Source organism: Eufriesea mexicana, unplaced genomic scaffold (genome assembly GCF_001483705.2).
Source record: "Eufriesea mexicana isolate 0111107269 unplaced genomic scaffold, ASM148370v2 scaffold10344, whole genome shotgun sequence".
Lineage (NCBI taxonomy): Eukaryota > Metazoa > Arthropoda > Insecta > Hymenoptera > Apidae > Eufriesea > Eufriesea mexicana.
In genome coordinates this window covers 406,946-419,133 of record NW_016918030.1, presented here as the reverse complement: position 1 = coordinate 419,133, position 12,188 = coordinate 406,946, and the positions used below count along the sequence as shown (strand labels likewise).

The following is a 12,188-nucleotide window of genomic DNA, read 5'->3' as shown; positions in this document are numbered from 1 at the left end:
TTCATGATTTTTTTTTTATAATCTTCAAATTACTTCAATTCTATTACTCAATTATTTATTATTATTACATATTGTTGGCATATTTAATTATCATTTCTTCTTCATTGGTACACCAGATATTTTAAAATTAATTCAAGATGAATTAGAATTTCACAAACCCTTGTGTACATTTTCGGATGGATATTTTATGTAATTTTAAAAATGTATCTGCAGAGAATCATCCCTCGCTGACATCTTGGAGGGCATACCACCGACGTTCTCTCGAAAACCAAAGGCGAAGTACGTGAACGAGGGTGATGACGTGATATTGGAATGTCGATTGGTGGCAGTACCAGAACCTGAAATAACGTGGTATTACAAGAATACGCAGATCACATCCAAAGAGAACATCGCAGTTGCCACTGAAAGCGATATGCACATGTACTGCAGCGTAATTAAGATTACCAAAGTGCAGAAGAAACAGGAAGGAAAGTACACCATCGTTGCTAGGAACAGGGAAGGTGAAGCTACCATAGAGATTCCTATGAAGGTTTGTAATTAGATGATGATTATTATTATTATTATTTCGATAACATTAGAAACGCAATTAAATCATTATCTTCTATTTAAGTGTATAGTTCTAAAAATATTAATCCTGAGAAATTGACATCGCTAAGAATTTCTATTCGCTTAAACAGGTGAAGACTGGGAAGCACGAACCGCCAGAGATTCTAGAACCATTGCAGTCATACGTGGTACGAGAGGGAGAAACCGTGGTATTGTCAACTCAAATCGTTGGCAATCCGGCTCCGAAAGTGACTTGGAACAAGAACGGCAAACCACTGAAGGGCTTGACACCGAAACAAGATGGCCACGTGAATACCCTCACACTGATTCAACCTCAAGTATCCGACTCAGGAGAATATTCTGTAGTGGCTAGTAACGATCTAGGCACTGCTGAAACAAAGGCTACATTGACAGTTGAAAGTAAGAACACTATAAAATATAACCATATTTTGTACTAGATATTAACATTCTGCGATAAAAGCTTCTTTACGCGTTTGCTTAAAGTACATAATTAACCCACTGGTGTCTCCAATGGAGATAGATATAAACCGCAATTTGTCATTTATTTTCATTTTTACCAACAGAGATAAAAATACGAGTAAAATTACTGTGTATATAAATTTCATTTTCTTCATATTATTTTTTTTCATAATATTTATGAAGATACATATATATTTCTTTTCTTTCTTTAAATAAAGGTTCCGATTGCGAAATGTTTCCCATTGCAAAAGTATGATGAAGTTTCTGATTGATGAAATCAAGAATTTCTCGAAATGCAAAGGGTTAAATTAATTCGATTTATTTTACAGGGACCAATTATTTTAACACCAAAAAATCTCTGCTTAGCGCAAAATAGAACTTAAATAGTATTAAATCATGCTTGTATATTAATGCTGCGAAATGCTTTGCCATATCATTTTTCAGTAAACTTGAAGCCTTCGCTGACCATTAGCTTCCAGCAGCACGCATTCGAACACTACGCTGTAATAGATGGTAGGATACGCTTCTGCTTGCATTGATTTATTGGAGATATTTATATGTAATCAAATACCCATATTAATTGAATAATAGCGGAATGTAACAAATACTTACCTGATTTTGTAGAAATACCAAGTGGAGCTCCAGAACCGCCACTCTTCACGGAACGGTTCCAAGAACTTACTGTTCCACAAAAAGGTACATTCAAGTTGGTGGCAAAGGTTACTGGAAACCCCGTACCAGAAGTCACGTGGTTAAGGTACTGTTAAAATTTCTCGTTTCCACAATTACTGACTACATAAGAACGTATATACATATACGATAATTCTGGCAATAATGAAGCAAACATGTATGACATGTTTTGATAATTAATTTCTTAAAACAGGAACAACAAGCCCTTGGAAAAATCACCGAATATCACAGAAACCTACGACGGCGAGAACATCGTGCTAGAGATCAGAAACGCAGATTCAGAGGTAGATGCTGGTGATTACAAGTGCATAGCCAGCAATCCAGTTGGAAAAGCGTCCCATGGTGCCAAAGTTACCGTAGACGTCGAGAAAGTAACATTCACGAAGAATCTGGAGGAAGAAGTTGTCATCGACGAGTACAAAACTCTAGAATTAACTTGCGAAACGTCTCACACTGTTTCCACAAAATGGTGGCACAATCACAAAGAAGTCAGTGGAATGGATCATCGTGAGATCATTCAGGAAGGACGGGTTCACAAACTGGTGATCAAGAGAGTAAGTCCCACGGACGAGGGAACTTACGAATGTACTGTGAAGAATCAATCTACGTCCAGTAAAGTGACTGTGAAAGGTAAAAATCTCAATCGATTGACATCTCTAATATTTTAAATTTATTTGCGTAAATTCATCTACATAATTTCACGTGATCTGTCAAAATCACAGCCACCAAGCCAGAATTCGTGAAGAAATTACAAGACTGCGAGGTGAAGGAGCGTGACGTCGCTATCTTGGAAGTCGAGATCACGTCGCAGACGGCGGATGTTAAATGGTTCAAAGATGGCGAACCTTTGGGACCAAGTAAAGAGAAACTAGAATTCGTAAAAGACGGCACTGTTAGGAAATTATTCATTAGAAGCACATCCGTCCATGATGAAGGAGAGTACACCTGTAGCCTCTTGGATCAAAAATGCACAGCAGAAGTCACTGTTATCGGTAAGCATTAAAATCAAAATAAAATTTTTAACTCCAAAAATTTCATTATTGAATGTATTTGGACTATTAATTAAATAATTTATGATACGATTATTAAATTATAATTTAAGATATTATAATGCGCTATATAAATACAACTATCGCGCATAAATATTATAAATATTTAATTTCAATATTAAATATTATTAACCAATTTTCTCTAATATATTATTCTAGAACTACCACCGGAAATCATTACAAAGATGCAAGATGTAACAATAGCAAGAGGCGAGAGAGCAACATTCGAGATAGAACTCACAAAGGGAGACGCGTTGGTACGATGGTTCAAAGATGGACAGGAGTTACAATTTTCTGAGCATGTTCGATTATCGATTGATGGCAAGAGACAGAAATTGAAGATCTACGATACGGAAGCAGAAGACGCCGGCGTTTACTCTTGCGAAGTTGGTCAGCAGAAATCATCGGCTAAATTGACTGTTGAAGAACCTGGCGTGGACTTCGTCACCAAATTACCGGATGTGACTCTTGTACCATTGAACGCTGATGCCGTTTTCACCATTGAAATATCACGCGATGTTCCAGTTACATGGATGAGGTAAAAAATTACATTTCATAAGAAAACACTTTACTCCATTGGTGATCACAGCAATAATACTTTACAAATGAAGTATTGCAACAGTGGTCCTGGGATCTTTTTTATTATGGATTACATATATGTATAAAATAAATGTCTACGTTATAATTCTAGATAAAATAAAATTTAAATTAAATAAGAAATAAATTACATCGTGACGATGTTACAGAAAAACGGAAGTTATTAAAGAATCAGAGAAATATTCCATCATCGACGAGGGTACTGTGAAGAAACTAATCGTGAGAAAATGTACCACCAAGGATATTGCGGAATACACGGCTGCAGTGACAAATGTGAAAACGTCATCGAAATTAAGAGTCGAAGGTAATACAATAAATCCTCTCACATTATTCCTTTTAGTCCTTTTTTTATATCGTCTATGCATTACTAAATAATTAAATGCATTTTATTAGATTAATGATCTTAATTTAGACTCTAATACTTTTAGAAGTTTAGTCGATTGCAATTTACGATCAATAATATTCTATCATTGTTATCTTTTTAAATTTTTAGTCATTGAGATACCTCCAAAAATTAATCCGGACACGCCTAAGAAGTACAAGGTAAGAAAGGGCGAAGACGTCGAAGTAATCGTGAAATTCAACGCAACACCGAAACCGAATGACGAATGGACTGTGAATGGCCGTGTAGTAACAAAATCGAAACGAATTATGCCGTCGATTGACGAAGAATCCGCAGTCTTAACAATCAGGAAGATCCAAGAAGAAGATGTTGGTGATTACACTCTGAAACTGGTGAACAACGTCGGAGAGGCTAGCATAGGCATTAACATCGTTATCGTCCGTGAGTATACTGTTTGAAATATTTCTTCTTTCCATTTAGACCAAAAATTATATAACGTCCGGGAAATTTCTTATATAAACTATATTTATGCTTGCAGAGGTACCAAGTGCACCTGGAGCACCAGAACCATTGGAAGTAACTGATAATAGTGTAACTCTTCACTGGAAAAAACCTGATTCAGATGGAAACTCGCCCATTGTCGAGTACATTCTGGAATACCAAGAAAAGACCGAAACTACGTGAGTATATTAATTACTTCATTACTCTTACTGTCAATATAAATGCGAATATAAATTACAATGATTATTTGTTTCGAATCGAAGATGGACCAAGATTACAGAGACGATAACAGAAACGACTCATACAGTAACAAAACTCACCACGAACAAAGAGTACACCTTCCGAGTAACAGCTGCAAATGAAGCTGGACCAGGTGAAACATCACCAACTTCTCCATACATAAAGATATCGAAACCATCAGCTGCAGAACCACCTGCTATCCTAGAACCTCTGAACAGCGTCGTCATTGGCCTTGGAGAAACCGTCACCCTATCTTGCGTTATTGGAGGATCTCCGACACCTGAAATTACCTGGTACGAATCTTCACTTATGTCGAATTCATTTTATGCATTTTTCTAAATAAATCTCTTTAATAAATTATATAAAGATTTAAAACAATAGTAATAGAAAATAATTTTAACCACCTATTTTTCATCAGGTTGAAGAATGGCGAGACCTTCGAAGACAGCACCATCACGTACGAAAATCGCTTAGCTAAGTACACTATCACGAAGGCAACGGAAACGTCATCAGCAACGTTCACGGTAAAAGCGAAGAACAACGTAGGAACAGCGGAAACAACGTGCGAACTGAAAGTGCAAGAGGCACCTAAGATCATTTATGATGAGACTCTGACTAGCCAGAATCTTCCAGTGAACACTCAATGGAAGATCGAGATTCAGATGAGCGGCTTCCCGAAACCAGAAGTGACATGGACGAAGAGTAACAAGAAGATCGTCGACAAACGTGTATCCATTCAGACAGAAGAAAAGACCTCTATTATTTCTATTTCTTCTCTTGTCAGAGAAGACACAGCCACGTATACAGCGAAGGCAGTGAATGAAGCTGGCAGTTCCTCGGTTGACTTGAATCTTAGAGTCATAGGTACTATTATCATGATCATTAACCATTATTAAATGAATCATAAGTTTTTATCAAATTGGTTTTCACTATTGTGAATCCTTCGAATCTTTTAGATAAACCTGGCAAACCACAAGGACCGGTGATTTTCAAGGAAATCAGGCAGGATCGCGTCACTATCGAATGGCGACCACCAGAAGACGATGGTGGAATCGAGTTAGAGAAGTATACCATCGAGAAATACGAACCGGGCAAGACATGGATGAAAGTGGTTGACATTGACAAAGAGGTGGAAAGCTTCTGTGTGCACAAACTGCAACAGAATGCTGAATACAAGTTCAGAATCATCGCCAGAAACGCAGTCGGAGCGTCAGAGCCACTGGAGTCTGAGACGGTCAAGATGAGAACTTCCTTCGGTAAGTTGGATTCTTATATTTGCTGACTATTGTTAAAATTATTAAGATTAAAAAATTTTTGAAGTTATTCAAATTATTGTAATTAATGTACTGTTCCAGAACCACCTGGACCACCAAGAGGACCACTAGAAGTATCGGGAATGACGAAGACATCCTTCACGATAAAATGGCAGCCTCCAGAGAACGATGGTGGAACACCAATAACAGAATTTATCATCGAGATGAAAGAAGAATCGAAAAAGGCTTGGCAGAAGGTCGATAAGAGACATTTTAAGAATGTTTCCATGAAAATTAAGATTCGATCCCGTTAATCATATCGAAATATTTCTTACAGATCGGCAGCACAAAGCAAGAAATCACACACTTCATTGTATCTAACTTAAAGACGGATGTACCATACAACTTCAGAATAACAGCAAAGAACAGTGTTGGCACTGGTCCTCCATACGTAGCTGAAGAACCAATTGCAGCAGGCAAACGAATCAGTAAGCAAATTAATTGATTCCTATTAATCGAGTACGATATTAATTGCTTAAATTTATTCGCGATAATAATTCAACAAACTTGGCGATTCAAATTTCAAACTATGACTCAAAATGATAACTCGAATGATGACTCGGTTAACAACTATGTTGCTGCGAAGCTTCTAAACATTTGCATTCCAAAGCTTTTAAATATTGGCATTCTAATGTATTTATACATAAATCATTCTTATTTTAACACCTTCTTCGCTTATTTACTGCTTTCGCTATGGCTTAGAAATAACAAAACTTACCGAGAGCACCATGTACGCACTGCTGGGCATATTTCCTCCAACGAAAGTAATCATCAGCAAAAGTAAGTCCTGCTGCTTTCATAGTTCTGCTTACACTTTGCTTCCTGTCGCTAAACACTTCTCCGTCGGATATATAATAATATATCGTGCAATTTATAGCACCACCATCGAGTCCACAACACGTACAAGTAACAAACGTCACCAGCAGGAGTGTGACTCTCAGCTGGTCTCCACCAGCCAGCAATGGAGGCACAGAGCTCACAGGTAACTCTTAATAAAAATGCATAATATCTCGAAGATATAAAGAATATATTAACAACGAATAAAATAAAAATTGGATACATTGAAGCTGGCAGTTCCTCGGTTGACTTGAATCTTAGAGTCATAGGTACTATTATCATGATCATTAACCATTATTAAATGAATCATAAGTTTTTATCAAATTGGTTTTCACTATTGTGAATCCTTCGAATCTTTTAGATAAACCTGGCAAACCACAAGGACCGGTGATTTTCAAGGAAATCAGGCAGGATCGCGTCACTATCGAATGGCGACCACCAGAAGACGATGGTGGAATCGAGTTAGAGAAGTATACCATCGAGAAATACGAACCGGGCAAGACATGGATGAAAGTGGTTGACATTGACAAAGAGGTGGAAAGCTTCTGTGTGCACAAACTGCAACAGAATGCTGAATACAAGTTCAGAATCATCGCCAGAAACGCAGTCGGAGCGTCAGAGCCACTGGAGTCTGAGACGGTCAAGATGAGAACTTCCTTCGGTAAGTTGGATTCTTATATTTGCTGACTATTGTTAAAATTATTAAGATTAAAAAATTTTTGAAGTTATTCAAATTATTGTAATTAATGTACTGTTCCAGAACCACCTGGACCACCAAGAGGACCACTAGAAGTATCGGGAATGACGAAGACATCCTTCACGATAAAATGGCAGCCTCCAGAGAACGATGGTGGAACACCAATAACAGAATTTATCATCGAGATGAAAGAAGAATCGAAAAAGGCTTGGCAGAAGGTCGATAAGAGACATTTTAAGAATGTTTCCATGAAAATTAAGATTCGATCCCGTTAATCATATCGAAATATTTCTTACAGATCGGCAGCACAAAGCAAGAAATCACACACTTCATTGTATCTAACTTAAAGACGGATGTACCATACAACTTCAGAATAACAGCAAAGAACAGTGTTGGCACTGGTCCTCCATACGTAGCTGAAGAACCAATTGCAGCAGGCAAACGAATCAGTAAGCAAATTAATTGATTCCTATTAATCGAGTACGATATTAATTGCTTAAATTTATTCGCGATAATAATTCAACAAACTTGGCGATTCAAATTTCAAACTATGACTCAAAATGATAACTCGAATGATGACTCAGTTAACAACTATGTTGCTGCGAAGCTTCTAAACATTTGCATTCCAAAGCTTTTAAATATTGGCATTCTAATGTATTTATACATAAATCATTCTTATTTTAACACCTTCTTCGCTTATTTACTGCTTTCGCTATGGCTTAGAAATAACAAAACTTACCGAGAGCACCATGTACGCACTGCTGGGCATATTTCCTCCAACGAAAGTAATCATCAGCAAAAGTAAGTCCTGCTGCTTTCATAGTTCTGCTTACACTTTGCTTCCTGTCGCTAAACACTTCTCCGTCGGATATATAATAATATATCGTGCAATTTATAGCACCACCATCGAGTCCACAACACGTACAAGTAACAAACGTCACCAGCAGGAGTGTGACTCTCAGCTGGTCTCCACCAGCCAGCAATGGAGGCACAGAGCTCACAGGTAACTCTTAATAAAAATGCATAATATCTCGAAGATATAAAGAATATATTAACAACGAATAAAATAAAAATTGGATACATAAGAGCAAGCAATCCTACATTTCCCACTTTTTAATAGGATACATAATCGAAAAGAGGCCACTAATTGGAAAAGGAGCAAGGTGGACGAAAGTTGTCACTCTAGACGCTACCACTCTTCAATATTGCATAGAGAACTTGAAAGAGAGCGAATTCATCTTCAGAATATTTGCAGAGAACAACATGGGACTAAGTTTACCTACGAACTCAGAGCCGGTTACCCTCATGACACATGCCAGTAAGCGTTCTTTGTTTCCTTCGGGATATGTCTGAATTTTATATATAAATTTTTGCTAATCTCAACATTTTGTGAACATAAATGAATTGTGATTAAATTTAATACAACTTTTCGCAGACGTACCATCACCACCAACAGCACCACTGGAAATCAGGCAGATCGCAGCGAACACCGTTGTTATTTCTTGGGGCAGACCAGAATCCGATGGTGGTGCACCACTGGAAGGTTATAAAATTGCAATCAGGGATGCGAAGAAAACCATGTGGATGGAAGTAGGCAGAGTAAACGCCGATGTTCAGAAATTGAACATCAGAGATCTGCAGGAGAACCACATGTACCTGATCAGGATCTTCGCCAAGAACGAAGTCGGCCTTAGCGATCCTTTAGAGTCTGATGAACCGGTTAAAATTATACCAGCTACCGGTACGCCATTTTTATTTTACTATCTTTTATTTATTTATTTTTGCTTCAAGCTTCAAGCTCTATAATTTCTATATTTTTAAATTTCTTTAATTTTATATTCTTTAATTTTTATTAACTTAGAGGCTTGAATTTTTAATTTAACTTTGGAAGCTTTCAACTTGGAACTCGAAGGATTCGATGCACTGTTCTCGAGTTTCAAGAATGCGTTTTATAAAAATCGTTGCTATTAGGTCTCAAGATTTTATTTCGTGTTTTATTTCTTTTAATTTAGAATTAGCCGTAGTGGAGCCAATCGCGGAAGCCACCGAGAAGGGCGAAACCGCATCGGTGAGTTTCAGCACAGAAAATACGAGTTCTTGGCTACGCGAGCACAATATGGACGCCGACATCCATTCGTACGCAAGAGCAAGGCTGCTCAGACAAGATGAGTACTTCTTCCGCATTTGGCATTACGCTAAGAAACTCTTCGAATAAGCATTTTTACGATTTAATGGCGGAAAAAGCGATGGACAAATTTACATTCGTTTTTATCGAGGACCAGAAGAATTTAATGCGTTAGTAAGACAAAGAAACAAAAGAGACAATAAGGAACAGCTTTAATACTAATTTCATACGTTATCAAGATTTGATTCTTTTCCTTTCTTTAGCTATCTTTAACCAAATTTCAATCGTATTTGTATAATATTTCAAACGGTTTAGTTAATTATCTTTCTCTTCCACGAATTTTTTATTACACAGTTAGAAGACAATTTCTGATCATTTCGATGTTTGATCTCTCACGCGAATACTGTCATACATAAAACAATGAAAGATTAATGACACTATCGAATCGTTCCTCTCTTCGAAGCACACGTATAGGGACTAGATTTAATCTAAGGATCGATACTGGATGGGTGTAGAATCTAGTCAATGTAGTGTAATATATTTCTCTTTTTTTCTCTTTTTTTTTCGATTTTCATCTTTTAACGGACCAAGACTTCCTCACGCATACTTGAAATCGAAACAAGCGGAAGAGATATTTTTCTGTTCTTCCGGTTCACGAAATAATTACCACGCTTTGGTGATCGTGTCACTGAAAATTCGTGAAAGAAATAAAATAAGAAACTTTGGGGAGAAGCCAAGAAACTTTATCGATAATCTTTATGGTACACTTTTATCTTAAAGCATTTCAAATTAAATTATAAATGACGTTAACTATTACCAATGGCGTAAAGATTCTGTATAACGTTTCTTCGTTTCTCGATTACCTTAAATTGATATTATAAAACAACTCGATTATCGCAAAGGATCGAATTTCGAACGAATTTTCAGTTACTCGAATAGGCATTATTTAAGTACATACATTGTATTTTATGAATGAAACATCCTGAATTCCTCGAGAAATTCCTTTCGATAAAGGAGAGCGCTATTGTCAACAGATCTGACAAGAAAATTGTAAAACCCCCGAGACTCGAATCGTCGAAGAATGTGATAAACGATCGGGATCGATCGAGTACCTTGTGTAAAGATGCGATTTAGAAACGATTAAGAATACCCTCCTTGAACACTCAACCCTATCCTAAGGTCATCCTATCCACCCTTGTTACACCATTCACCCCTTTGTATTTATATTAACGCGAACGGAAAGCAACGTTCGGTTACTCACCCAAGTTTGCGAGGATTACTTTTAGTATTTATTCGTAATGTATAATATTATATTTAATTGTTACTCGTTACCATTGCCGTTATAATTAATAATAATTGTTCGTAATGATCGGCATCGGAGCCGATGCCCGTGGCGACTGGTCACTAAGACTAGAAACGAAACGAAGGAATGCCACGCGTTGTTGGTGTCGCGAGACGTAAAAATATAGGTGCAAGAACAACAGCAACATTCACCAACAATGTGTCGCATACTTCGCGTTATATTGTAAGACATTTTGCGAATTAAATTATTGCAAATATTACGTTGATATCTAATTATTTTATAAATGATTCCTTTATCCCCTGCTATGCCCATGCTATCTTAAAACGATAAGCAAAGAGATAGGATATTATCAACGAAAAAAGTGAACTTCTCCCCTTTTATTATCTACCTCAGCTCCATCATTCTGAAACTTAACACATTCGCGATGACTGTTGACTTTGACCACGGATAACAATATTTATGTAGATCAGGAATGCAACATACCTTTCAATCTCAATGTATTCTCTAAATCTTGTTCTTGAAAGAGGACATTGCCTGAATCAATTTCATCCCTTTTATCTGCCTAAAACATCTCCCTCTTATGAATCTTTATTTGACCATTAAAGATCTCTATCTCGTATATTGTCACATGGTTAGCTGACCTAGAATCCAATAGATATGTCAATCCTTATATATTTTTAATACTGCTTAAAATTTTTCTGGCTATGAAATATAATTCTTGGCATCTCATGGCTCACCATGAGTCCAATATTTTTCTACTGTTGTACATGCCTACTTATTTCAACGGAATATTGTCTTGTATACACATATAAGAGGTTATATAGAAGAAAAAAAACCTAATCCAAAAGCCTAACCTCGAAAAAAGAAGCGAAAAAAGTAAATTGCGCAGTACGATTTCACAGCCACTGACACTTTTCCCACTATTTCTCGAAAAGGCACGCACCAAACCGAAAAAAAATAATCAATCCCGTTACGGAAGAGTTCGCTCTACGCGGATATATAGAACAAGCCTAATCAAAAAGCCTAATTTCGCAAATAGAAGCCAAAAAAGTCTATTACGCGGCACGATTTCAGAGTCACTGACACCTTCCCCACTATTTTTAAAAAACGTACCCTCGAAACCGAAAAAAAATAATCAATCCCGTTACAGAAAAATTCACACTACGCGGATATATAGAACAAACCTAATCAAAAAGCCTACTTTTCGCAAACAGAAGCCCAAAAAGTCTATTACGCGGCACGATTTCACAGCCACTGACACTTTTCCCACAATTTCTCGAAAACGCACGATTGAAACCGAAAAAAAAATAATCAATCCCGTTAAAGAAGAGTTCGCTCTACGCGAATATATAGAACAAGCCTAATCAAAAAGCCAACTTTTCGCAAATAGAAGCCCAAAAAGTCTATTACGCAGCACGATTTCAGAGCCACTGACACTTTCCCCACTATTTTTCAAAAACGCACGGT

At 37.0% G+C, this 12,188-nt stretch overlaps 1 protein-coding gene across 1 annotated transcript in view; it reads left to right on the top strand.

Annotated features, from left to right (window-relative positions):
- The window catches only part of LOC108553383 (titin-like), a 45,164-nt gene extending 34,614 nt beyond the window's left edge, over nucleotides 1–10,550 (top strand). Inside the window, 20 exon segments of the mRNA XM_017908251.1 lie at nucleotides 214–529; nucleotides 678–966; nucleotides 1,471–1,539; nucleotides 1,651–1,783; nucleotides 1,910–2,346; nucleotides 2,439–2,708; nucleotides 2,925–3,303; nucleotides 3,512–3,666; nucleotides 3,856–4,146; nucleotides 4,244–4,385; nucleotides 4,470–4,739; nucleotides 4,865–5,310; nucleotides 5,403–5,702; nucleotides 5,802–5,956; nucleotides 6,037–6,187; nucleotides 6,462–6,539; nucleotides 6,637–6,741; nucleotides 8,414–8,611; nucleotides 8,729–9,034; nucleotides 9,306–10,550. Coding sequence (XP_017763740.1) covers nucleotides 214–529; nucleotides 678–966; nucleotides 1,471–1,539; nucleotides 1,651–1,783; nucleotides 1,910–2,346; nucleotides 2,439–2,708; nucleotides 2,925–3,303; nucleotides 3,512–3,666; nucleotides 3,856–4,146; nucleotides 4,244–4,385; nucleotides 4,470–4,739; nucleotides 4,865–5,310; nucleotides 5,403–5,702; nucleotides 5,802–5,956; nucleotides 6,037–6,187; nucleotides 6,462–6,539; nucleotides 6,637–6,741; nucleotides 8,414–8,611; nucleotides 8,729–9,034; nucleotides 9,306–9,508 — 4,693 coding nt within the window. The 3' untranslated portion in view covers nucleotides 9,509–10,550.
- The last annotated feature ends 1,638 nt before the right edge of the window (nucleotides 10,551–12,188 follow it).